This window comes from Castanea sativa, chromosome 3 (genome assembly GCF_040712315.1).
Source record: "Castanea sativa cultivar Marrone di Chiusa Pesio chromosome 3, ASM4071231v1".
NCBI lineage: Eukaryota > Viridiplantae > Streptophyta > Magnoliopsida > Fagales > Fagaceae > Castanea > Castanea sativa.
The window spans coordinates 14,978,224-15,002,426 of record NC_134015.1 but is presented as its reverse complement, the minus strand read 5'-3'; the positions used below and the strand labels follow the sequence as shown (position 1 = coordinate 15,002,426).

General features: G+C 38.3%; 1 protein-coding gene and 1 pseudogene across 1 annotated transcript; one reads left to right on the top strand and one right to left on the bottom strand.

The window, feature by feature from the left end:
• Positions 1–6,983: 6,983 nt before the first annotated feature.
• LOC142629466 (putative aldo-keto reductase 1) lies at positions 6,984–11,520 on the top strand. The gene is made up of 7 exons (XM_075803460.1): positions 6,984–7,074; positions 8,467–8,634; positions 8,844–9,047; positions 9,174–9,346; positions 9,690–9,786; positions 10,326–10,479; positions 11,169–11,520. Exons 2-5 carry the CDS (start codon positions 8,491–8,493, stop codon positions 9,739–9,741), a joined length of 573 nt encoding a protein of 190 aa, XP_075659575.1. The 5' UTR covers positions 6,984–7,074; positions 8,467–8,490; the 3' UTR covers positions 9,742–9,786; positions 10,326–10,479; positions 11,169–11,520.
• A 151-nt stretch (positions 11,521–11,671) lies between these two features.
• Positions 11,672–12,842, bottom strand: LOC142628564 (uncharacterized; annotated as a pseudogene).
• Positions 12,843–24,203: the final 11,361 nt, after the last annotated feature.

The window sequence follows — 24,203 nt, the reverse complement described above, 5'->3', positions numbered from 1 at the left end:
CCGAAAGGGAGAGAGTTCTTAATCACAAGGGAGTCAATTCAAGAGATCTTGGAGGTTCGTCCAACAACTCCACACACATCTCTTCAATATGATGAGAGAAAGGATAAACTAGAACCTTATGTGGAAATCTTTGGTGGACAAATCAACAAGAAGGCCTTGCACACCATTACGTTCACCCTGGAGATGCAAACCTTGGCCTATATCATGATCTTCAACCTCTACCCAGTGAGGAACTTGACGAACTTGTCAGCACCAAGGTCCATATTCCTATTTGATCTCTTCACACATAAGGAGATCGACATTTGCAGACACATCTACCACCTCTTCACCAAAAGCATCACAAAAAGGAATTCAAGGCTAACTCTACCATTCCCAAGCCTTGTCATGTCTCTTATCACAAGGGCAAGAGTGAAGATTCCAAGTGGACTTCAAGTGATGCAAAGAGAAGATCCAAAAAGTGCGCAAACCATGATCCGAAGTAAGGCTCATATCCCCGGACCATCTGTTGGTGTCTCTCAAATTCCAAGGGATGAAGAAGGTGGAGACACTAAAGAAGAAATTGAGCATTTCACTTCAGTTCCGGAGGACACTGCGCAACCCTCTTCCCAAGCGCGTGTAAGAGCACTCGATCACCTTAATCATATAATCAGAAGGGTTGAAGAGTTGCATGCAATGTTAGCTTCCCATATCGACCACTCCAAATCTCAATTCACCTACCTTGAAGGCCAAATCACTGCCCTCTCATCTCAGATTGATGACATGATGAGGAACCAAGAGCATAATTCAATGTTGGAGTCCGAGGCATTCTAGTCTCTTTGGCCATTCCTGTCAAAAAGGGGGAGTAGTTTGAGGGGAAGTAGAGCTTGAGGGGGAGCACAGTTTAGCATATCTTAATATACATTGGTTTTATTTTGGTGGTTTTTAGTTTACTTTAAGGTTTTATAGCTTTTGGGATGATTGAGAGTCACTCTTGATGAAGGTTTCTTAGAAGTGGAGGGTTCTTCATCACGAGAGATTGGAAGCTGAACTTCCAAAGAAGTGAGTGGACTTAATGACCCTTGAGTTGATCTAGTCTCCCTTCTCAATGCAATAAGAGTAGACTCCTTTTCTGGTGATTATCTCTCACCATCATCACTTTGAGACATGTTACCATCACCATCATTCTTCTTAAGGCTTGGAACTTCTCCATCCTCACCGACACTCTTTTCCGGAATGGTGTCATCTATGACCACATTTATCGATTCCATCACCGTCTTTGTGCACTTGTTGTACACTCTATATGCCCGGCTATTTACGGAGTATCCTAGGAAAATCCCTTCGTCACTCTTGGCCATAAATTTCTCAAGATTCTCCCTATCATTGAGAATGGAGCATTTACTTCCAAATACTCGGAAGTATTTCACCTTGGCATTCTCAAACTCCTTCCCATGGTCACTTCTAATTTTGACTATGGGAACTCCTTTTTCATTTTGGAGCTTTTTGCATAGTCTTTCCATTTTGTCGCTTGCCTCCGACTTTTCTCTAAGGAATTCCACCCAAGAGAACCTTGAGAAATCATCAACCACAACCATGATGTATCTTTTCCCACCCATGTTTTCCGTTCTCATTGGACCAATTAGATCCACATGAAGCAACTCCAACGGACGAGATGTAGCAACAACATTTACTTTGGGATGGGTTGATTTTGTTTGTTTTTCCAATTGACATGGGCCACAAACATTTTTCTCGATCTTTCCAAATTTCGGCAAACCAATCATGGCTTCAAGCTTTGAAAATTTTGCCACTTGCTTGTAATTTGCATGTCCAAAACATTGGTGCCATTACTCCAACAGATTTACTTGTGCACTCCGGCATGATACATTTGGCTTGGGAACTACGCCATAGCAATTGGCAGTGGTCCTAAGTCCCTTCAAGACTTGCACACCTTTCACTGAGAATTAGACACCCTTTCTTTGAAAATTGAACTAGAAAGTCTTCATCACATATTTGGGTGATACTCAACAAGTTTGCTTTCAGTCCTTTGATATAAAGAACATCAGTCAACAAAGGAAGTCTTGGAATATCAATAGTTCCCTTTCCTAGGACTTGTGAGTGGCTACCATCTCCAAGCATCACATAACCATCCTCCTTCTCCTTAAGACTTTTAAAGAGTGATTTATCTCCGGTCATGTACCTTGAACACCCATTGTCAAGATACCACAAACATGAATTAAACACTTTTAATGCGATATGAATAAAAAGACAAGCATGAGACAAACGTTCTTGATTATCAAAGCAAGACTCATCTTCCTTTACACTATTCATGGATGGTGAAGCTTTCTTTTCAAACCATCAATTTTATTACCAAATGTTTATTTCTTCTCTTATATTTTGCAATTAAGGAATTAGACTCACACAAGCTATTATGTAGCTCATGATTTCTATGCTCTAAACATTTCAGCATGTGTACGAAAATTCTAGCATGTTTCTTAGACTTGAATAACTCTAGAAGCTCATTGCCAGGACAATCTCCAAATATGCTCATAAAATCATTATCACAAACACATGAACTACACTTCATGTTGGCCTTTGCCATAACTATATCCAAATCAAGACAAGGGGTCTAGGATCACACTAGGATAATGAAATCTGATAAGTGTACCTGCTCTAATTTTTTTAAATACACAAGAGCTTGTTTAGACCCCCAAATTAAAATTACGGCTAGATAGTTTTTACTTTAACTTATACTAAGTGCGGAACAAGAGTAAAGAAGCGCATACAACTGTTATCACTACCCTAAGCTATATTCATCCATTATCAACAATAAAAAGAAAGCTTAAGAGTAGGGAAAAGAGATGCAAATACAAGATAACACCAAGACGTGTTATTAAAGAGAAAACCGAAGAACTTGACGAAAAACCTCTTCACGACCCTTCAAGTCGAAATCGACACGAATAACAAAAGACCCTCCAAGCCTAGTCTACCCCATGTACTTGAGTCCTCCAAGCTCTTGCTACTAACTAACTTTTCAGAACCTTGTCTTTCCTAACTTTTCAAATCCCGCAATTCAACCTGATTGCATCTACCAATGAATGGCTCCTTCCAATACTTCCCAACAACACCAAAATCTCACTTTACACTCAGAATGGGTGTAGTAAGTGTTTGGGCTATCAACCTCTCAAGGATATAGAGATGGAGAGGCAGGAGTTGAGGAAAACCATAAGGAAATGTGTAGATGATTGTAGGTATAACAATCTCTAACTCTTAAGTATATTTTCTAGGGTTTTCTCTCTGAAAAGTATTTCTTACAATTTGTGGGTAATGAGGGTACATATAGTGTGGGTAAAGAATTGGTAAAGCAATACATAACTTTTTGCCAAAAAGAGAGTTTTGCAAGTTCTTCGCAGGTTGGCCTTACCTACGAGACACTCATGAAAACCTCCAGCCTAGTATGACTCTTCATCTTCCAGTCATGTATTCTACACGTGGCTCTTTCGTGTGTAAGCTTCTCGCGAGACACCTTGTTCATCCTTTTAAGCTTGAGTCTTTACAATCTCTCACACTCATCCCTTACATTAAAAACCACATATATACAAGGAAAAATGATTGAAGAAATTACAATCAAATTTGACACGGAATTAAAGTCAACACAAAATAGTTGTAAATCACAAATTTACAATACTATACCAATGGTGGTTGCCAGTCATCATGTTTGGGATGTCTACATCAAGGTGCATTAGTTTTTGCTAATGTTTTGATTTGATCTCTACCTTCGGTGTTACAGCACTGGCAGCTCCACGTAAAGTGCAGGGTGGTCACAAGACCACCCTAACTTGGAAAAAAAAAAATTATTATTATATGTAAATTTTAAAAATTTTATAATTTTTAATCCTTAAAAAATATTTGGGACCACCCTAAATTTTTTTAAGCTCAACATAATTATATTTTAGACAAAATTTAGCAACAAACTTAGTTGTAGATTAAGACTACAACTCCACTCAAATTTGTTTTATTGAATGTGAATTTTGTCAAATAATCCACTATTGGATTGCATTTTTTCTTAAATCCTCCATACTTGCAAAATTTGAAAAAGATCAAATATCAATAGCTATGTCATCACTCAAATTTTTAAATTTCAAATTTTTGTTGTCTAAAATTATACATAAAAAATAAGTTTATAAACTAAATAGTAAATAACTTCTGATTGGCATCAAATTTGATATATGTTTTAAGAATATAAAGAACATGCAATTTAACATTTAAATTTTCAAAATATGTAACCATGTTAATTTTTTTAGTGAGAGTTGTAACAAAAGCCCAAGAAAATTTTTATGAAACAAAAATTTTGAAGAAGATATAATTTGTAACATTGATAATGAGACTATCATGCAAAGATTTCAAAATAAGAAAATTCAAAAAAGAAATTGTAAGACTTCTTTCTTTGTGTGTATATGTGTTTATTTTTTATTTTTTATGGTCAATATATGAAGTTCTATTTTTTATTAAATTTTGTATAATTTAAGTTTCTTAATGACCACCTTGAAAAATATGCTTGGAGCCACCACTGTGTTACAGGGAGTAGTGACTTGACATAATATACATGCAGGCTCATCCCGAGGAACAATTCTAGGGAAAAAAAGCATTGATGAACTTCAATGATTTGTGCTTCATCTATGCACATACAACAGCAGATGGAAGATACAGCCTATCAAGTCATGATATAGACTTTGATGATGACATTCAAGGAGTGAATATGGGTGTGTTTTTATATCCTGTCATGGATCAGCCGAAATGATGCATTTGTCATTGTCATTGGAATGTATGCTATTGGTTTTTTTCCTTAAATTAAACCTGTTTTGCATAGTGAATGATTTCGTTTTGCTATCTAGTTCTTTAATTATTTTATTACTACTATTTTTATTCCAGAGAGTATGCATAAAACAAGAAAGAGCCATAAGCAACAATCCCCCCACCCCCCTTTTTCTTACGAGTATATCCAGAGATAGATGGACTCTATACCCCATAGAATGCAATAATTTTTTAAGTGAAAATGGCCTTTTACTATCTTCAAAATTTGAATACTTAATCTTGCTTATAGCCAATCTCTGGGCAGTCAATTATTGTCTGTTTCCACAAGAATGAGTAATGTGCTTACAGCTGATTCTGAACCTAATGATAAGACATGCTGCTGCTTTGCAAACTTGTCCAGATTATAGGAGAAATAAGCACCTTTACTCCCATCCACACAAAAAAATGAGCACATCGTTCACTTGGCTTTGTGAACACTTGATTGGACTGGTCCTGATGTTTAGTTTTCAGGAAGTGATTGTAATTTATTTTATATCTTCATTTAGTAGCTAGGAACTAGATGCAGTAAGATTGATTGAAATTATATATTTAATATGTATTTCAAGAAGTATAATCTATTTTAAATGAATAAAAATACTTTTGCTGATTAGGTGTTGCAACAAAAGCCTTGTACCAACATGTAAAGAGTGTTCAAAACAGAATGGACACCAGCCATGGACCAATATTTTGCCAGGCTTTTTCTGGACCAACTTAAAAAATGCAATAAGATCCGTAATAAATACAAGAAACAAGCATGGAAAGATATGCATAACTTGTTCAATGGAAAATTTGGTCTAAATATGGAAAAAGTTAATTTAAACAGTCATTAATGACTGGTAACAATTTAGTAGGGATCAAATTGACTGTTACCAAATTTTAAGAACTAAATTGATTGTAGCTTCAAAATGTAGGAACCAAAATGATGTTTTGGCTTTTTATATATATATATATATATATATATATATAATTATATATATATAATTAATTAATTAATTTTTTGAAACAAGGCCTTCTTTGTTGTTATTATAATAATTTTTGGTCAAAACGTGGGCAAATTAACATATTCTGATATTCATAAACAAATGAAACGTCAGTTTCAGTAAATATTTGAGTCGCAAGATAACGTTAATTAATCAAAATTGTAGACCATCAAAGCACGAGACACCAGTGTTCTAGTAGCAGATTAGTGCCATGACATAAGCAATGACGAAGAGAGACTGGCAAGTAAAAACCAAGTCCCTAAACTTTTTCAATACATCCGAAGAACATTAGAACATGAAAATGCATGCCTAAAAATAAGGATTCAGATCCTCTAGAGTTCCTAGGAACTCTACCAAGTAGAGTTCATTAAATTCTGCCATGTCAGCATTTCATTAATAATATTCTTAAAATAATAAAATAATATTGTAAACAAAACAATTAAGATGATTGTTAATGAAATGCTGACATGGCAGAATCTAGACCATTAAATCATTAAAGAGTGGTTAGAATTTAATTAATTCTACTTGGTAGAGTACCCTAGAAACTCTAGAGGATCTGAATCCTAAAAATAAGGGTTAATGAAAATGATGCATAATGACATAATCAATGAAAGCTTTTTTCTTTTTTTAGATAAAATAGAATTTCAATTTACGGTGTTTGCTTCATGATGTTTTGTCTTTATCATCAGGCCAATAAACCAATTGATTTCTGGTATAAACGAGGTTTGAATCCTAGATTTCTCATTTAACAATAAGAAATTTTATTAGTTGGGATAACATGAATCTACAAATAACACTATTTTGCTAAAGTTAGTATTTAGTGTAAACTAGTTCCCATCCAAGCAAAATTAAGAATTAATTAATTTTGTGATGATCCGCTTAATCTGCAATCTGCTCAAAATGACTCGGTTTATTATTTGTGCCATTACAGAATAACTTATTTTGAAATAAATTTATTTAGTCCACATGAAAAATTGAATCAATACATGTCACTATAATCCTTCAAACTTGCCAATGCCATCAGTGATGACGTTTTGAGCTTTGTTTCAAAACGTCCATATACTTTTCTTTGCCTAGTGACCTCACAGTAGCTTGCTCCCAGTGATCTTTACCTCTACTATATTACCATATATATCTGAGACTTTAATGATAAATGGAAAAGGAAATCATCCCAGAAAAAGATTCAGAAAAACACAAAATTCGAAAGACGGCAGAAGGGAAGAAACTCCAAATTCCAAGGGTGAAACTGGGCAATCAAGGCCTTGAGGTAAAACCCAATGGCATTCCTTGAATGCCCATTTCAATATATATATATATATATATTCAAGAAACTTCCACTTTGTATATGTTCAATTCACAATTTCTTTGAAAACCCATCTGCATAATTTGATCTATTTCGAGATTTTTAAAGTTACAAGTATCCATCTACACTAACTCAATATTCATTAACCATTACTTTGAGTCTCAAATCATGCATATTTATTATCTATTATTGTAAGAATATTCATGGGTAAGCAATGTAGTTCTGTTGAGTAGTGAAACCCCTCAAAAAAATGTTTGAGTAGTGAAGTCACACATTGGATGCTAATAAAAATGAGTGTTAAACAAAACATAACTAGGCTCATACCCATAGATTTAAGCTTTTAAGTTAAGTAATATCTCTATATGTTATATTAACTACACATTCGGCAAGTGTTCAATCCCCCATGTAAACTTTTTTAAGATTCAGCCATTTAGAAATCCATTATCCTATTGGAACTAGGAATCTTAAGCGGTTGGAAACAAAAAATAATGGTCTAACATGTAACATTCGTTTGGACCATAGGTCAATAAAAAACAGAGAGAAAACTTTTAACAAATGCTACCACAACTTTTAAAAAGCTGTATTCATTCTATATTGAATTAACTTTTCTATTTTTTTAAGCCAAGCCCAATAAATAAAAGATTGCTTAAAAGTTTACTTCTCAACAATTGTTTTTTAGAAAAAAGGTCCAAGTGCTACCACAAGTCCCTTATAAGGTTGTTGGATGAGTTTTTATTCTAAAAAATATCAAACCACTAAAAGACTTTTTTTTCTTTTTTATAAATAGTAAAAATAATGTACCCCGCAGTGTCGGTTGCAGGCTGGTTTGAATTATGGGAAGATTAGAAGAAAATTAAACCAATTTTGGGAGTTGCAAAGTAACCATTTTGTGATCAGAAGAATTAAGATGCAATTATAAATTTGAAACAATTTGTATGAAGCTATTTAGTTTAGTCACATGCTACATTGAGAATGAGTCTGTAGAGAGTGCTAAACTTTACCTGTCTTGAGATTTCGTTGCAATTTTGATGTCTTCTATATTCATTTATCACCCTTCAACAACACCTTCCCAGTGCAGCAGGAATTGTCTCATCCCTAAGGAACGCAATTCTATAATCAAAGCACAAGCAGCTCATGGCTGCGGTTCTGTAGGTACTTTTTAATTGAATCAACCTCAAAAAAAGAGGTATAATTTAATAGGAGGCAATCTATGAGCATTGGCATAGTGAGAAACTGCTATTGGAAGCAAGTTTAAGTGGAAATGAAAAAACAAGAGTTCAGAGAAATTCAGATACTTATAATTGCATTGTCTTTTTGTTGTTCTGTTCTTTGTAATTGTTGATTTTGCTTTCTCAGGTCTCAAAGTTGGGGTTTGGATGTATGAGCCTGACAGGAGTCTACAATTCTCCTCTCCCTGAGGAGGATGGAATTGCAGTAATAAAGTATGCTTTCAGTAAGGGAATCACTTTCTTTGATTCATCTGACATTTATGGACCCCATACTAATGAAATTCTGCTTGGAAAGGTAAATGACAATTTTACTAGCTCAAAAAATCAAATATTTTTGTTGTTAGTGAATTGATTTTTATCTTTGTGATACTAAAGATGGTCACTGATGTGGAAATATCTCCGTGATACCATTTTCTATAAGTTCTGTTGTTAGCGAATTGATTTATAATCAGGTACCATGTTAAAACTATGTAATATTAACTGAAAGAAGTTTATATCTTTCAGGCCTTGAAGCAGTTGCCAAGAGAGAAAATTCAAATAGCCACCAAATTTGGTATCCAAAGAATAGGATATCCTCAGATGGAAGTGAACAGTAGGCCTGAGTACGTTCGCTCATGCTGTGAGGCTAGCTTGAAGCGTCTTGATGTGGAATACATTGATCTGTATTATCAGCATCGGGTAGACACAAAAGTACCCATAGAAGTAACTGTAAGTGATCATGCCCCTTCAATCACAAGACTGCAATGGTTGACCATTTTGAATTTTTTCTTGTTTGTAATTTGAAATTGTCAAATTCTCTGCAAATTTCATTAGATACATCTCATTGGAATGTAGGTTGGTGAACTTAAGAAACTGGTAGAAGAGGGAAAGGTCAAGTATATTGGTCTATCAGAAGCTAGCCCAGACACAATAAGGAGGGCTCATGCTGTGCATCCCATTACAGCTTTACAAATGGAGTGGTCTCTATGGACTCATGATATTGAAGAAGAGAAAATTCCACTTTGCAGGTATGTTCAGTTCAGGGATGATGTTTTTTATAAATTTTGGTCTCTTGATTGTTTCCATGTTTAAGAAACCTTCGAAGAATACACCACTGACATGTTCATCAGTTCTTGATGTGACAATGTGAACATTTTAATTGAGAGATAGATTGCATGTATCCTAAAATTAAATCTCTCCATTTTTTCCTTCTATTCTTTCTTGGGATCCCAATACTACTATCGTTTTTGAATGACTGCTACAATAAGGAAAATTGTCCATTTTGTGTAGCTTTGATTTTGATATATTGAAATTATCTTATTCAGAAGCATGAGTATGCTCTCTTGAATCTTGACGCTATTGTGCCTGTAGGGAGCTTGGAATTGGAATAGTTCCATACAGTCCTCTTGGTCGTGGTTTTTAGGCTGGAAAAGGAGTAGTGGAAAATTTGGCTGCAAATAGCATATTGGTACAAATTTCACCAATCTATTGTGTCATTTATTTGTTAGACTTTCATTGCTTGCATAATTTTTCGGGCTACAATGATATTTTTCTTTTTGAGCAATGATTCTCCAAGTTCATTGAATAAAAAATACCTACAAGGGCAAACACTATTTTAGTCCTTGCAGTTTACAAGAAGTTCCAATTCATTTCTAATATTTGAAAAATTACAACCATCCCTGAAATTTTAAAATATAGCAATTAAGCTTTTCCATCATTTCATGTTAATTAGCTTACATGAAATAATTGAGATGAACTATTTTACATGCTTTATTTCTTAAAGAGTTTGATCTTCAATGGTGTTTATTTGGTTGGGGCTTTAAAAGAATTATGCATTGTAACATCTACTATTGAAATTTTTACTTAATAGAATTCATGATAAAAAATATTAAAAACATTGAGTTCATGAAGATGAACACAATAGGACAAAGATCAAAAGGCTAGTCTAAGGGAAACAAGGAACTCTATGCTTTAACTAAACTCACAGCCTGCTCTTTATTCTATAAGGACTCTCACCCTCGCTACCAAGGAGAAAATTTGGACAAGAACAAGACCATTTTTAGTCGAATAGAAAGACTTGCTAGAAAGCACCAATGCACTCCTGCTCAGCTTGCACTTGCATGGGTTCTCCGACAAGGAGATGACATTGTAGCCATACCTGGTAATTGGCTTTCTTTTTCCTTCTTTATTCCCTGATTAATTGCATTAGTGTTAACGTGCTACATCTTTAAATTTTCCTCACAAAAATAATTGGCTGAACTTCTATTCACTGTTATTAATACTATTTTCTTATGTGTGCTACAAGTTGAAATAAATTTAATTCCAAGTGTATAATGCTCTTCCCCTATAAGCTGCAACATGTAGAATCAAGATCACCTGCATCTTATAGAGACAAACATCAAGCAAAAACGTCTAAAGTATCCGAATCCAATTTCCATAAGGATTTAATGCCTCAAATTTCAAAGTTTGGCATATAAATAAACAACAATCCATTTCATGGCCGGAAATTACATCAATAATGCCTACTATAATGTCATAAGAGCCTTAGAAGAACTCATATTTAGTTAGTGTCAACATACTCATAAACAAAGTGTTAGGTCGCTGTCATAAGTAGATAAGATTTTATCATGGTTCAGGTTTTTGATCACAATGTCTTCATGGCATCATTGGCCGTACAGCTGGCGAGTGGCTAAATTTTTAAGAGAGTGATAGTTTGGTTTTGTGGAATAATAAAATCATGAATGAATGTTCACTAATATGTTCATGTTCTATCACAGTTTTGCAAGATTTTATTTTCCAATGTGACAAATATCTTATTTTTTTCGTTCATTTTCCTTGGAACGTTTACAGGGACAACCAAGATCAAGAACCTGGAGAACAATATTGGCTCATTGAAGGTGAAACTTACAGAAGAAGACCTCAAAGAGATATCTGAAGCAGTACCAACGGAAGAGGTAGCTGGCGGTAGAAGCTTTCAAAACACAGATCATTTTCTCTGGAAGTTTGGCAACACTCCTCCAAAAAATTAATTCTCTTTTTACAAATGGATGACGTCCATTTTACTTAAATAATGCCATGTTCTGCTTCTGGTGAAATGAATGGCCAGATTTATGCTAATTAACTAGCTAAGTCATTCACACTGCAAAATCAGCAACATTATTATGTAAACTTTGTTAGAATGGCACCAATGTGGTTGCCCTATGTCACACTCTATTAGATATATTGGCAGTTTGTTCCTCACTTCTTTTTTTAATTTTTGGGAGTTTGTTCTTCACTTTTTTTTTTTATTAATCTTGTGAAATAAGGCCTTCTTTGTTTTTATTATTATAATTTTTGGCCAAAACATGGGAGAATTAACATATAAGGAGCATTATTGATTCTAGGCGCAATATAGCTTGGTCCTCGCATAGCTCAGCCCGTTCCTTCTCAGGCAAAGTCACCAGCGCTGACGTTGCAAGCCCTTCTCCAATTGAAAGCATTACCACAATCAACCCTTTTCCCTCCACATTCCCTACCTGATACAACACATGAACTGGCTTTACATCTTTGTCAAATGTTGCCGCATACTTCAGCGATGACATATTGGGGCTCCCGGCCACCTTGTTGGTACAAGCATGTGTTCCAAGCTTATACATGTTAGTTCAGGGCCATACATTCTAAAGGGTGGTGCAAACTTCCCTCCCTCTCCATTTTGTGTTTCAAACCAATTTATAACTGACCAAAACTCTTCCTCCTTTGTACCAAACACATGGCTGTTCACCAACCCCACATGTCCTAACTCACAGTGGCCTATCTCTTCTCCCTTTAATGATAGTTGTGAAATATGCCATGCATTGCCAAAATACCCAATTGGGAGTGGAGCTAGCAATAGCCTCCAAGAGTCTATACAAACTGAGAGGAAATGTGTTGTGTAGCTTTTAGGACCTTTCAAAGGTGTGATACGTGACCAAAAGAGTGCTGCTAGCAATTCAAAAGGAGTGGCATGCATAAGGACAATTTTCCTGGATGCTTAAGAGGCATTGTTTGATCACTGAATTGGAAAATTTGATTGTGGTTGTGGCCATTTTGACTAAGAGAGTCTGTCATTCGAAAGAAGCACCAAAGCAACAACATGAGAAATTAACTCCGTAAAGTCATGGGTAAAACTCGCCTTTGAAAACTAGCTTGCAAGGGGAGAGTATCGAAGAGCTTATATATATATGTTTAAGCTTACACTTCAGTCACATGGGACACAGGATTAAAACATACTTCCACGCTTCGCAGCCAACAGCCACAATGGCTCGTTCTATCGACACTGACCTGATGGTCTCATTTTCTCTTTTTTGGCGACTCCACTTATCTATCAGTTATTCAATGACTTAGTAAGACATTTTAATCTAGCCTCTAGGTAGCTCCCTCCAAGATCCGACCACAAAAATGCAACTCATTTGATCATATAGTCAATGAGCTATGTTCGTTTACTAGACATGGTGGTTGGCTCTAATAACAAATGAAAACCGACTTACAATGGTGAATTCTACCCATGGATTTGTATCACTTTGTGCATAATGGTGCCAAAAAATTTATATATTTTAAGTTTATTACTTTAAAGGGTTGTTTAAGTTGAAAGACAAGTTTCTTTATGCATGATAAAGAGTCAACTAAATTGGATATGAATATTGTTAAAAATCAACATTAATTCTCTTGTCTGTAGAAATTTCTAGAGATTCTCTTAATCTCTTTCTTTCCGGAATTCTCTAGACATTACAAGAAAAAACCTATATTGCAACAAAAAGGAATTTTAGTGGCAATAAGAACTAATTTACTTTGTAAAGCTTTTTTATTGCAATAACTTGTAATAATTTTGTTGCAATAGAAAAATCAATGCCTTATAAAAATCCCCAAATTTTCATTACCGCAATTTTTTAACAAGTATTGATGGTTTGCATCTTTATAGATTTTTTTTTTTTTTGTGAAGAAATTTTTATATTGTTAACAAGTTAAATATGTGTAGGGACATTGGGCCCAGTAATTTATGAAGGATGGCCCAATAATATCTTTTGGGCTAAAAGCTCAATCCAAGGACATCAAGTGATCTAAGGGTGTGTGAATGTACCTCATAAAGAAAATACTAGGTAAAGAAGCGATAGTGTATGAATAAATATGTTCAAGGAAAATTGTGTCCTCAAAAAATGAAGTCGAGGTAATAGAAAGGAAGGTTTAATATCCCTATGCTATGTTATAGAAATTCCTATGGTTTCGAGAAGACATGGTACGTGTGGAGGATAATAGAAAGGGCAGTGGAGTATCTAAGATAAAGCTGCTACCACTGCGCCCACATTAAAGACTCTGCGATTGATATGCTGGCTGCATTAATGGAGAAATGGGACCTGAGCATGAGGTTTGAAACTTGGCCCCTGATTTCAGAAGATTTCAGGGAAATTGGATGGGACAAGTATCTAAACTAGCGTTATAACCATGAGGTGGAAGATGAGAAGGGGAGGAAGAGGAAGTATAAATAAGCGAAGTGACCTTCGGAAGAAGGAGGGCTTTTCTTTGGAGAAAAAAGAAAGAATAGTATATGATAAATTTGACTGTCCACAATTGTAATCTATCTTGAGAAGCAGTATTATAAACTATCCTCGAATTGTGTTCGAGGAGGAATTTTCATTGATATTCTTATAGACAACTCCCTATTTGTGCCATTGGACCCAAAGCCCATTTTTTCTTTGTTGTCTAAACCACCTTTGAAATCTAGATTGCAAGCCCACTCTCTACAAATTTATTGTAAAAAAGCCTTTCAAGCCCTTTCCCTTCTGACTGTGGGTCTGGAGCTCAAATTGTGTTCTTACAATTGGTGTCGTTTGTGGAAATTCTAGTCTTTTAAGAGGTTTAACATCATGGTGGGCACAGGACCACAACACTGTACGGAGTCTGTGGGGTCCCAGCATGAGGATCACTCCTTGCATCTTGAGCACGAAAAGAACCGGGAGGGTAGTGTGCATACTACGCACACTACCAGAAGTAGGAGTCATTCACAAGGGGGAAGCAGAGTTCCTCACGAGGAAAATACCAAAGCCATGCAGAAAGAAATTGACAGCCTAAAAAGGAAATTGCGTCACGAAAGGCGAAGGCGAACTCCTTCTGTCTCCGATCCCTTTTCGGAGGGTTCCAGGGATGACAATTACAGGCAGAGATCCAAGACTCCCCTAGATGAATCTTTCTCTTACGAGACTATTCCTCTAGGGGCTTAGGAAATGATGCTATAGGTAGGGCGTTGCATCAAATCTCCAAGTCACCTTTCACACGCAAGTTGGAAGAAGGGAGACTTCCTCAGCGCTTCACATAACCAGCCTTCACTATTTATAATGGCCGAATGGATCATGTGGAGCATGTGAGCCATTTCAGCCAAAGGATGGCAATACATTCCAAGAATGAGACTTTGATATGCAAGATTTTTCCCTCTAGCTTGGGACTCGTGGCCATGAGATGGTTTAATGGCTTAAGGGCAGGATCTATCAATTCTTTCAAAGAACTTACTAGGGCATTTGGCTCTCGTTTCATCACATGCAGTAGAGTTCCTCGGCCTTTAGATTCATTATTATCCATGGCCATGAGGGAAGGGGAAACCCTGAGAACGTATTTGGACAGGTATTGGGAGATGTTCAATGAAATTGACGGAGACTTCGATGATGTGGCGATAAGGACCTTCAAGGTCGGCCTACCTACGGAGCATGACTTGAGGAAATCTTTGACGAAAAAGCCTGTCAGGAACGTGCGTCGGCTTATGGATCGCATCGATGAGTACAAAAGGGTTGAGGAAGATCAGCAGCAAGGAAAGGGTAAGGCGAAGGTTATCCCTCAGGAGAGGAGGGATTTCAAGCCGAACAGATACAACAACAACAGGCCTGGAAGGGATTTTTCTAGACAAGCTGGTCCTACCACCCCACAGGTGGTCAACACCGTTTTCAAGGAACCAGTGCAACATCTATTGGAGAAAATCAGGCATGATTCATATTTCAAATGGCCCAATAAGATGGCAGGAGACCTTTTAAGACGCAACCAAAATCTCCATTGCCATTATCACCAGGAGAGAAGTCATACCACTGAGGATTGTCAAACTCTGTGGAACCATTTGGAGCAATTGGTTAAAGAAGGAAAGTTAAAGCAATTCTTGTATCAGCCTAATGGGCAAGGAAACCACCCAGGGGCGGCAAACCACGGTGGCCCTTCGTCAAGGCCTCCTCTAGGTACAATCAATGTTATCTTCGTTGCACCTGGAAGGACTGGCTCAACTCCTTTCAGGGTGATGTCTGTAGCTCAGACCTTGGCCGAGAAATCAAGGGATCAGCCGAAGAGGATTAAGGCGAATGTCCTACCAGTTTTAGGTTTCTCGGAAGAGGACAAAATCGAGACTATCCAAGGATAGGGAATTACGATGTGAGGAGGATGATGGTCGATCAAGGCAGTGGCGTAGACATCATGTACCCTGACCTGTTTAAAGGATTAAATTTAAAGCTCGAAGATCTTACAGCTTATGACTCACCCTTGATAAGCTTTAAGGGAAAGGCTGTCATACCAAAGGGACAAATTAGGTTGCCTATACAATCGAGCCCAGAAGTGGTAAATGTAGATTTCATTGTGGTAGACTCCTATTCTCCCTATACAGCTATTGTGGCAAGACCTTGGTTGCATGCTTTGGGTGCCGTTTCCTCAACCTTCCATGTCAATGTTAAATTTCCTTCTAGAGATTAGGTGGTGGAGTTGCTTAGGAGTCAGTCTGTGGCTCGACAATGTGTCACGACTGCAATTCTACGTCAGCCTGAACTGGAGTCCTCAGCCTCAGCTAGCGGAAAGTCGTAGCAATCAAAGACTCTGGCCATAACCGAGGTACCCTCGGTAGAAGAACCTGCATGTGAAGAACTGGAAAAGGTTCTTATAGACGATGACCCTGAAAAATTCTTTCAGGTGGGGGTTCAATTGCCACAGGAGGAGAAGACAAAGCTAATCTTGTTCTTAAAGAAAAATATGGATGTATTTGCGTGGAATGCTTACGAGGCCCCTGGGGTTGATTCGAGTTTTATTTGTCATCATTTAAATGTCAATCCAGCTGTGGTACCGAGGAGGCAACCACCTCGGCGATCCTCCAAAGAACATTCTGAGGCTGTTAAGGAGGAGGTGCTCAAACTCAAAAAGGCGGGTACTATCAAAGAAGTTTTTTTATCCTAAATGGTTAGCTCATACAGTGGTGGTAAAGAAGAAGAATGGGAAGTGGTGAGTTTGTGTGGATTTCACAAATTTAAACAAAGCTTGTCCCAAGGATTCTTTCCCAATGCCTCGGATTGATCAGCTAGTGAATGCTACTGTTGGGCATCCTCGGATGAGTTTTCTTGATGCTTTCCAAGGTTATCACCAAATACCTTTAGCTGTGGAGGACCAAGAAAAGACGCATTTGTCACTCCTACAAGAAATTATCATTATAAGGTAATGCCCTTTGGTTTGAAGAGCGCAGGAGCTACCTATCAAAGGACGATGACTAGGATGTTTAAGCCACAGCTGGGAATGTGTGGTGGCTTTTCAACAGCTTAAATAATATCTCTCACAACCACCCGTTATGTCTTGACCAGAAATTGATGAAGTTCTGTTCGCATATATTGCGGTAGCTAATCATGCAGTTAGTCTGGTTCTTATACGATATGATGATAATGTACAAAGGCCAGTTTATTACATGAGCAAGTCTCTGCATGAAGCCGAGGTGAATTATTTACCGCTGGAGAAAGCAATCCTGGCTGTGGTGCATGCTACGCGAAGGCTTCCCCATTACTTCTAGTCTCATACAGTTGTTGTCCTAACACAACTCCCTCTTAAGTCTATACTTCGGAGTGCGGATTATACGGGAAGAATTGCAAAATGGAAAACTATCCTAGGGGCTTTCGATATCAAGTATATGCCTCGCACCTCTATAAAGGGGCAAGTTATTGCGGATCTTGTGGCAGAGTTTGCTGAGCCCTCATTAGAAGAGTATATTAAAGGATCAGGCATGGATAAAAAATCAGTTGGCATGATTTCATACAAAGAGCCTCTGTTGTGGAAAGTATATGTTGATGGAGCAGCAAATCAAAGAGGATCTGGTGTGGGGCTAGTTTTAGTATCCCCTGAGGGAATTACTTTTGAGAAATCTTTGAGATTGGAGTTCTCAGCCACCAACAATGAAGCAGAATATGAAGCAGAATGAACATGGTTTATAAGATGGGTGGGAAGATAGTACAAATATTCTCGGATTCACTATTGGTGGTAGGCCAAGTGGAAGGGAAGTTAGAGGCAAGAGATTCAAGAATGCAAGGATACCTAACCTAGGTCAGTTATATACAATCCAAATTTGAGTCCTTTTCTTTATTACATGTGTCCAGGTGTGGGAATACTCATGCTATCTCCTTGGCCACACTCGCAACATCCTCGGCGCAAAGCCTACCACGGGTCATCCTTGTTGAAGATCTGTGGAAACCCACTGGGACGAGTAATAACGCCACTCGAATTCTTCAAATTAGGACAGGACCTAGTTGGATGGATCCAATTGTGATATTTCTCAAAGATGATATCTTGCCTAAAGAGAAGTCTGAAATAGATAAGGTTCGTAGGAAATCACCTCGGTTCTGGCTGTCCGAGGATCAGAAATTATACAAGCGCTCTTTTTCAAGACCATATTTGTTATGTTTGCACCTAGAAGCAACGGAGTTACTTTTGGAAGAGTTGCATGAAGCGATTTGCGGAAGCCACACTGGAGGGAGGTCTTTAGCTCATAGAGCTCTTACTCAGGGTTATTGGTGGCCCAATATGCAGAGAGAAGCACAGGATTATGCGAAGAAATGTGACCAATGTCAAAGATTCGCTCTTAACATACATCAACCAAGAGTTGTTCTTAATCCTCTATCTAGTCCTTGGCCTTTTGCTCAATGGGGCTTGGACATTGTTGGACTTTTCCCAAAAGCAGCAGGGAACAGGCGGTGGCTCCTCGTCGGAACGGATTATTTCACCAAATAGGTTGAAGTTGAGCCATTATCAAATATCAGAGACATGGAAGCAAAAAAGTTTGTGTGGAAGAACATTGTCACCAGGTTTGAAATCCCTCATACTTTCATTTCAGATAACGGTCTACAATTTGATAGTAAGGCCTTTAAGAAATACTGTTGTGATCTAGGCATCACGAATAGATATTCCACTTCAGCATACCCTCAAGGGAATGGGCAAGCCGAGGCCTTCAATAAAGTGATAGTTAATGAGCTTAAGAAAAGGTTGGGTGATGCTAAGGAAAGATGGGTGGAAGAACTGCCACACGTCTTGTGGACATATCGAACTACACCACGAAGGTCCATAGAAGAAACACCCTTCTTCATGACTTATGGAGCCGAGGCAGTAATGCCTCTAGAAACTGGGTTCCCAACACTAAGGAAAAACTCATTCACTCCAGACAGCAATGATAATCTATTAGAGAGAAGTCTAGACTTAGTTGAAGAACGACGAGAGAATGTCATGGTTCAACTAGCTTATTATCAACACAAACTCAAGCAAGGGTACGATTCTCATGTAAAGCTACGGCCTCTTGCACCTAGGGACTTGGTACTGAGGAAAGTTTTGGGTACAACAAAGAACCCAGCATGGGGAAAACTAGGGCCTAACTGGGAAGGACCTTATCGTATTACTTTGGTTGCAGGCATAGGGGCTTATAATCTTGAAGATCTAGATGAATATGTTGTACAACGCTCCTAGAATGTAAATAACCTACGAAGGTACTATTATTAAATGTAAGGCATTTCGGCCATTTTTACTAACACTATATTGCGTTCATTATCTTTATTTAAGTATCAAACTGAAGCTTGGTATGCCTGGATCCTCGGACCACGTACCTCATCTAAATTGATATTTTTATCAAGTGTTAGACAGAACCTTAGTTATGTCTGGTCCTCGGATCATCTACTTTAGAAAAATTAACATTTCAATTCTTTTCACTAAGTATCAAACTGAAACTTGGTATACCTGGATCCTCGGACCACGTACCTTGTCTAAATTGATATTTTCTATCAAGTGTTAGACAGAACCTTAGTTATGTCTGGTCCTCGAATCATCTACTTTGGAAAAATTAACATTTCAATTCTTTTCACTAAGTATCAAACTGAAGCTTGGTATGCCTAGATCCTCGGAACACGTACCTCATCTAAATTGATATTTTTTATCAAGTGTTAGACAGAACCTTAGTTATGTCTGGTCCTCGGATCATCTACTTTGGAGAAATTAACATTTCAATTCTTTTCACTAAGTATCAAATTGAAGCTTGGTATGTCTGGATCCTCGGACCACGTACCTCGTCTAAATTGATATTTTTTATCAAGTGTTAGACAGAACCTTAGTTATGTCTAGTCCTCGGATCATCTACTTTGAGGAAATTAACATTTCAATTCTTTTCACTAAGTATCAAACTGAAGTTGGTATGTCTGGATCCTCAGACCACGTACCTCGTCTAAATTGATATTTTTTATCAAATGTTACACAGAACCTTAGTTATGTCTGGTCCTTGGATCATCTACTTTGGGGAAATTAACATCTCAATTCTTTGCACTAAGTATCAAGTTGAAGCTTGGTATGCCTAGATCATTAAACCATATTCCCTATCTAAATGGATATCTCACTAAGTGTTGAACAGAACCTAATAATGTTTTGGTCCTTAGACGTGCCCTATCTAAATGAAATTCAACTACGTTCAAATCGTATATCTTAAAGTCTCCCTGAGATAGTGATAAATGGATAGAAATCCATGAGCATCACTTAATGCATTTACAGACATGTTGAACATGTTTATTGCCTAAATTCAATCCAGGTTGCTGCTTTAGCTTTAGTAAACTAATAAGGGTAAAAGGATTACTGTTCTAAATATAGCAAAACAAGTATGAAGTAGTATGATCAAGGCAAAACAAAAGCAAAAACATCAAACAAAGGAGGTAGAACTTATGTTTTCATTAAATTCAAAATTCTTTGGAATTACAAAGTGCTTGCGAAATTATCAAAATTACACTATGAAGAAATAAAGGAAAGGCTAAAGGCGAGAGGAGAACAGTCACTGCTTCAACTTTATCTTCAAAGGGCCTTTAGGGTCTTGAGGAAGTTGAGGCTGTGCCGAAGACTCAATAGCTATTCCTTTGCCTTTTGGATCATCCTTCAAGGTTGTCAGATTTGCTTGATCACCCTGCTTGTCCTTGGAAGAGTCTTTGGGGTCACTTGAGGGCTGTGTGTCCTCTAGTGCCTTTCCTTCTATTGGATCAGCTTGCTTTGGGAGTTGACCTTCAGCAGAGGCAGAGTCTTCAGCCAGCTCACCTTCCTTATCCTCAGATAGTGGTAGGTCAGCATCATCATCAACTTAAGGAAGGTCAGAGGCTCGAATGGCTGGAGGGTAGTAGACACTCTCTGCTTTCCAAAGAGTAGAAGAAGCCTCAACCCCAGCTCGGGAAAGTACCTCATTCCACACTTGGAGGCAGTAATGCATGTATACCTCGGGGACCTGAGCCTTGAAGGTTTCTATGATCTCCTTCACGCCGACCTCATAACCTTCCTGTTCAGCTCGGTCTTTTACATTCTCAGCCTCTTCTCTTGCCTTTTCAGCCTCTTCTTTTTCTTGAAGGGCCTTCTCTTTACTCTTGATGGCCTCCTCTTTTACCCTCTCAGACTCCTTCAAATCTTTTTTAAGGTCCTCAATTAGTTTTCTCGCTGCAGCAAGGTTCTCATCAGTTTGCCTAAGCAGCAGTCATTGGTCCTCGGTTTGTTTTGCAGTTGTTTTAAGAGCAACATCCAAGCTAGACTTCTCACTCTCTACCTTAACCAGATTATCTGAGACCTCTTGTAGTTTTTTCTTTTTTAGGTCCGAGATCCTTTTGGCGTTTTCGCGCCTTGATTCTTCGGCCTTCAAAGACTTATACGAGCTAATGGCGATCTCTTCTGCCCTATGAGCAGACTGAACAGCCTATGAATGGAAGACAACAATACAATAAAGACAAAGTTATAAGTTTTATAAAAATAACAGGAATAGAAATGGACAAGGTTTAGAATAGATGCTTACCATGGCAAGCTCCTTCTTCAGAATCATGAAGACATTTTGGTCTCTCTTTTTTCTGAGCTCACCCATATCCTCGGGTAACAGCAAAGCTTGCTCCAATGCGTCTGCTACGCAAGCAGCTGTTCCCTCATCGGAGTTCCTAATGGATGCGTCAACAGTGACTGCGTGGTCATCCATAGTCATATCAGGGAGCCAGATTGGAGCATGTACAGCCACGTGAGATTCAGTCCGTCTATCTGACCTCGTCTACACGGTGCGGGCCTGTTTTCCTCCTTTTTCGATCTTAGGCTCCTTAGGAAGAGAGCCCTTTCCTACCTCCATCACTTCTTTCCCTTTTTGCTGGTCCCGTTTTCTTTTATGGTCAGCCTGGTTGATACGCTGAGATTGGGAAGGAGGGGGAGGAGGAGGGAGCCTGGATTCAGCGCCTTTTTCAGCGCCTTTATCTTGGACCCTAGTGCGAGGTTCCTTAGGAAGCTCTTGAGTTCCTGCTTGAGCTTCCAGTACATCTTTGAGACTCGGCTTTGGCTTGCGCTGGATACCCATGGGATCAGGTTGTTGGATGATGTCTTGTAAGATTTGAGAGGATGTGCCGAGGATAGAAACTTGGTCTTCGGGGGAGTGAGGTTGATTAAAAACCTCGAACTCGTCCTCGGAATCGGATACTTCAACAATCTCTTCTTCTCCCTTTATGCTGGGTTGGGAAGAGGTTGCTTCACCAAGTATATGTTGTGTTGAAAGAGGGATTAGGGGAATCCCTACCGGAATGGGTTGTGGGGGTTGTACGGGTTGGGTAACTAAGGTACCTTGAGGAATAGGAGCCCCCTCGGGTAGCAGAAAACCTTTAACGGCAACGCTGATCCGGGGAAGACGTGGGTCCTTGGCTTTGATCACACACTTTGGCACCTGAAAAGCTTTGGAAATGGGATCGTAGCCGAGGATTAAATAAGCCGCTCGGAGTTGGCCGTCTGTATGCATAAAAACTTCGGCTTGTAAAATTCTGTCCAATCTCCCAAAATCAACGAGGAGAGGGTGACGATCCGCGGCGTGTGGGTCTGCAGAATTGTCCAAAAGAAAGAAAAACAAGGTAAGAATAGATAAAAAGATAAAAGAAATGGTTTTTAAGGGTTTTAGATAGATCCAAAACTTCACCTGGGGTCCCCTCCCTTGTCGGACAGGGTAAGCCGTCGTGCCAATCTCCTGATATGATCGGGAAGTCATTTTTTAGACCCTTATTGGATTCGGGCAGACACTGAATTAACCTAACTTCTGGATGCCTAGATTTTAAGTAATATTTATCTTTTTTCGTTAGGTAGTGGAGGTTATAAACCCAATTCACGTCGTGATGAGTGAGCCCTAGGTTCATTTTCTCATTTAGGGCATTTATGGAACCCAGGATCCTAAAAACATTTGGGGCACTGGGTAGGAGCTAGTCTAAAAGCCCTAAGATAATCCCTAGTTACAGTCCCCATGGGAATTCTCATCCCTCCTTCGATGAATGCAATCATCGGGATTACTACCTCTCCCATTTTTCTTTTTACGAAATACTCCTCTTCTGTACAGTACCTAATAGATATCCTCGAGGGAATTTGGTATTTGGCCTTAAATTGCTCTATTTTTTCATTTGAATCCACTAGGGATGCAAATCTACCCATTTTTTGAAAAAGAAAAAAAAGAAAAAGAAAAAAAAAGGGTGTAGGTATGTTAGGGAAACTAAGAAATTAGACTAGCCGAGGATAAAGGAGTACAAAGAAAAAGAAAGGGGAAGGAAGAAAAACAAAAAGAAAAAGAGCTGATAAGAAATGGAGAGAGTATGAGAGAACTTACTTCAATAAAAAAAAGAAGGCACAATCACCTCGGACAGGGTATTTGATGAAAAGAGAAAGCACGTGTAGATGGCAAATGTGGCAGGTACGTTATAGGAGCATTGTGATGTGTGAGAGGATTTGAAAGAAATTAGTATTTATATATCATTAGGAATTATGAAGCGGGAGAATTCTCGCCCCTGCCCAAGGGCCATTCTCAACCGTTGAATGTGTGTCACATCGTTGAACGTGGGGAACATAAAGACGCCAGAATTTAATTTAAGGACGCTTAGCATGCCGAAACATCGGGAACATGCGATGGGCAGTTCAAAAATCATCATCCCTGTCAGCAATATTGCCAAATATCCGCAGGACAAAAGGAGACAGATGTCGAGATCCTCCTTTCATCTCGAATTGGAGAAATAAGAATCTCGAGGAGCTATTGTAGGGACATTGGGCCCAGTAATTTATGAAGGATGGCCCAAGAATATCTTTTGGGCTAAAAGACCAATCCGAGGACATTAAGTGATCTAAGGATGTGTGAATGTACCTCATAAAGAAAATACTAGGTAAAGAAGTGATAGTGTATGAATAAATATGTCCGAGGAAGACTGTGTCCTCGGATAATGAAGCTGAGGTAATAGAAGGGAAGGTTTAATATCCCTAGGCTATGTTATAAAAATTTCTGTGGTTCCGGGAAGACACGGTACACGTGGAGGATAATAGAAAGGACGGTGGAGTATCTAAGATAAAACTGCTACCACCGCCCCCGCATTAAAGACTCTGCAATTGATATGCTGGCTGCATTAATGGAGAAATGGGACCTGAGCATGAGGTTTGGAACTTGGCCCCTGACTTTAGAAGACTTCAGGGAAATTGGATGGGACAAGTATCTAAACCAGCGTTATAACCATGAGGTGGAAGATGAGAAGGGGAGGAAGAGGAAGTATAAATAAGAGAAGTGACCTTCAGAAGAAGGAGGGCTTTTCTTTGGAGAAAAAA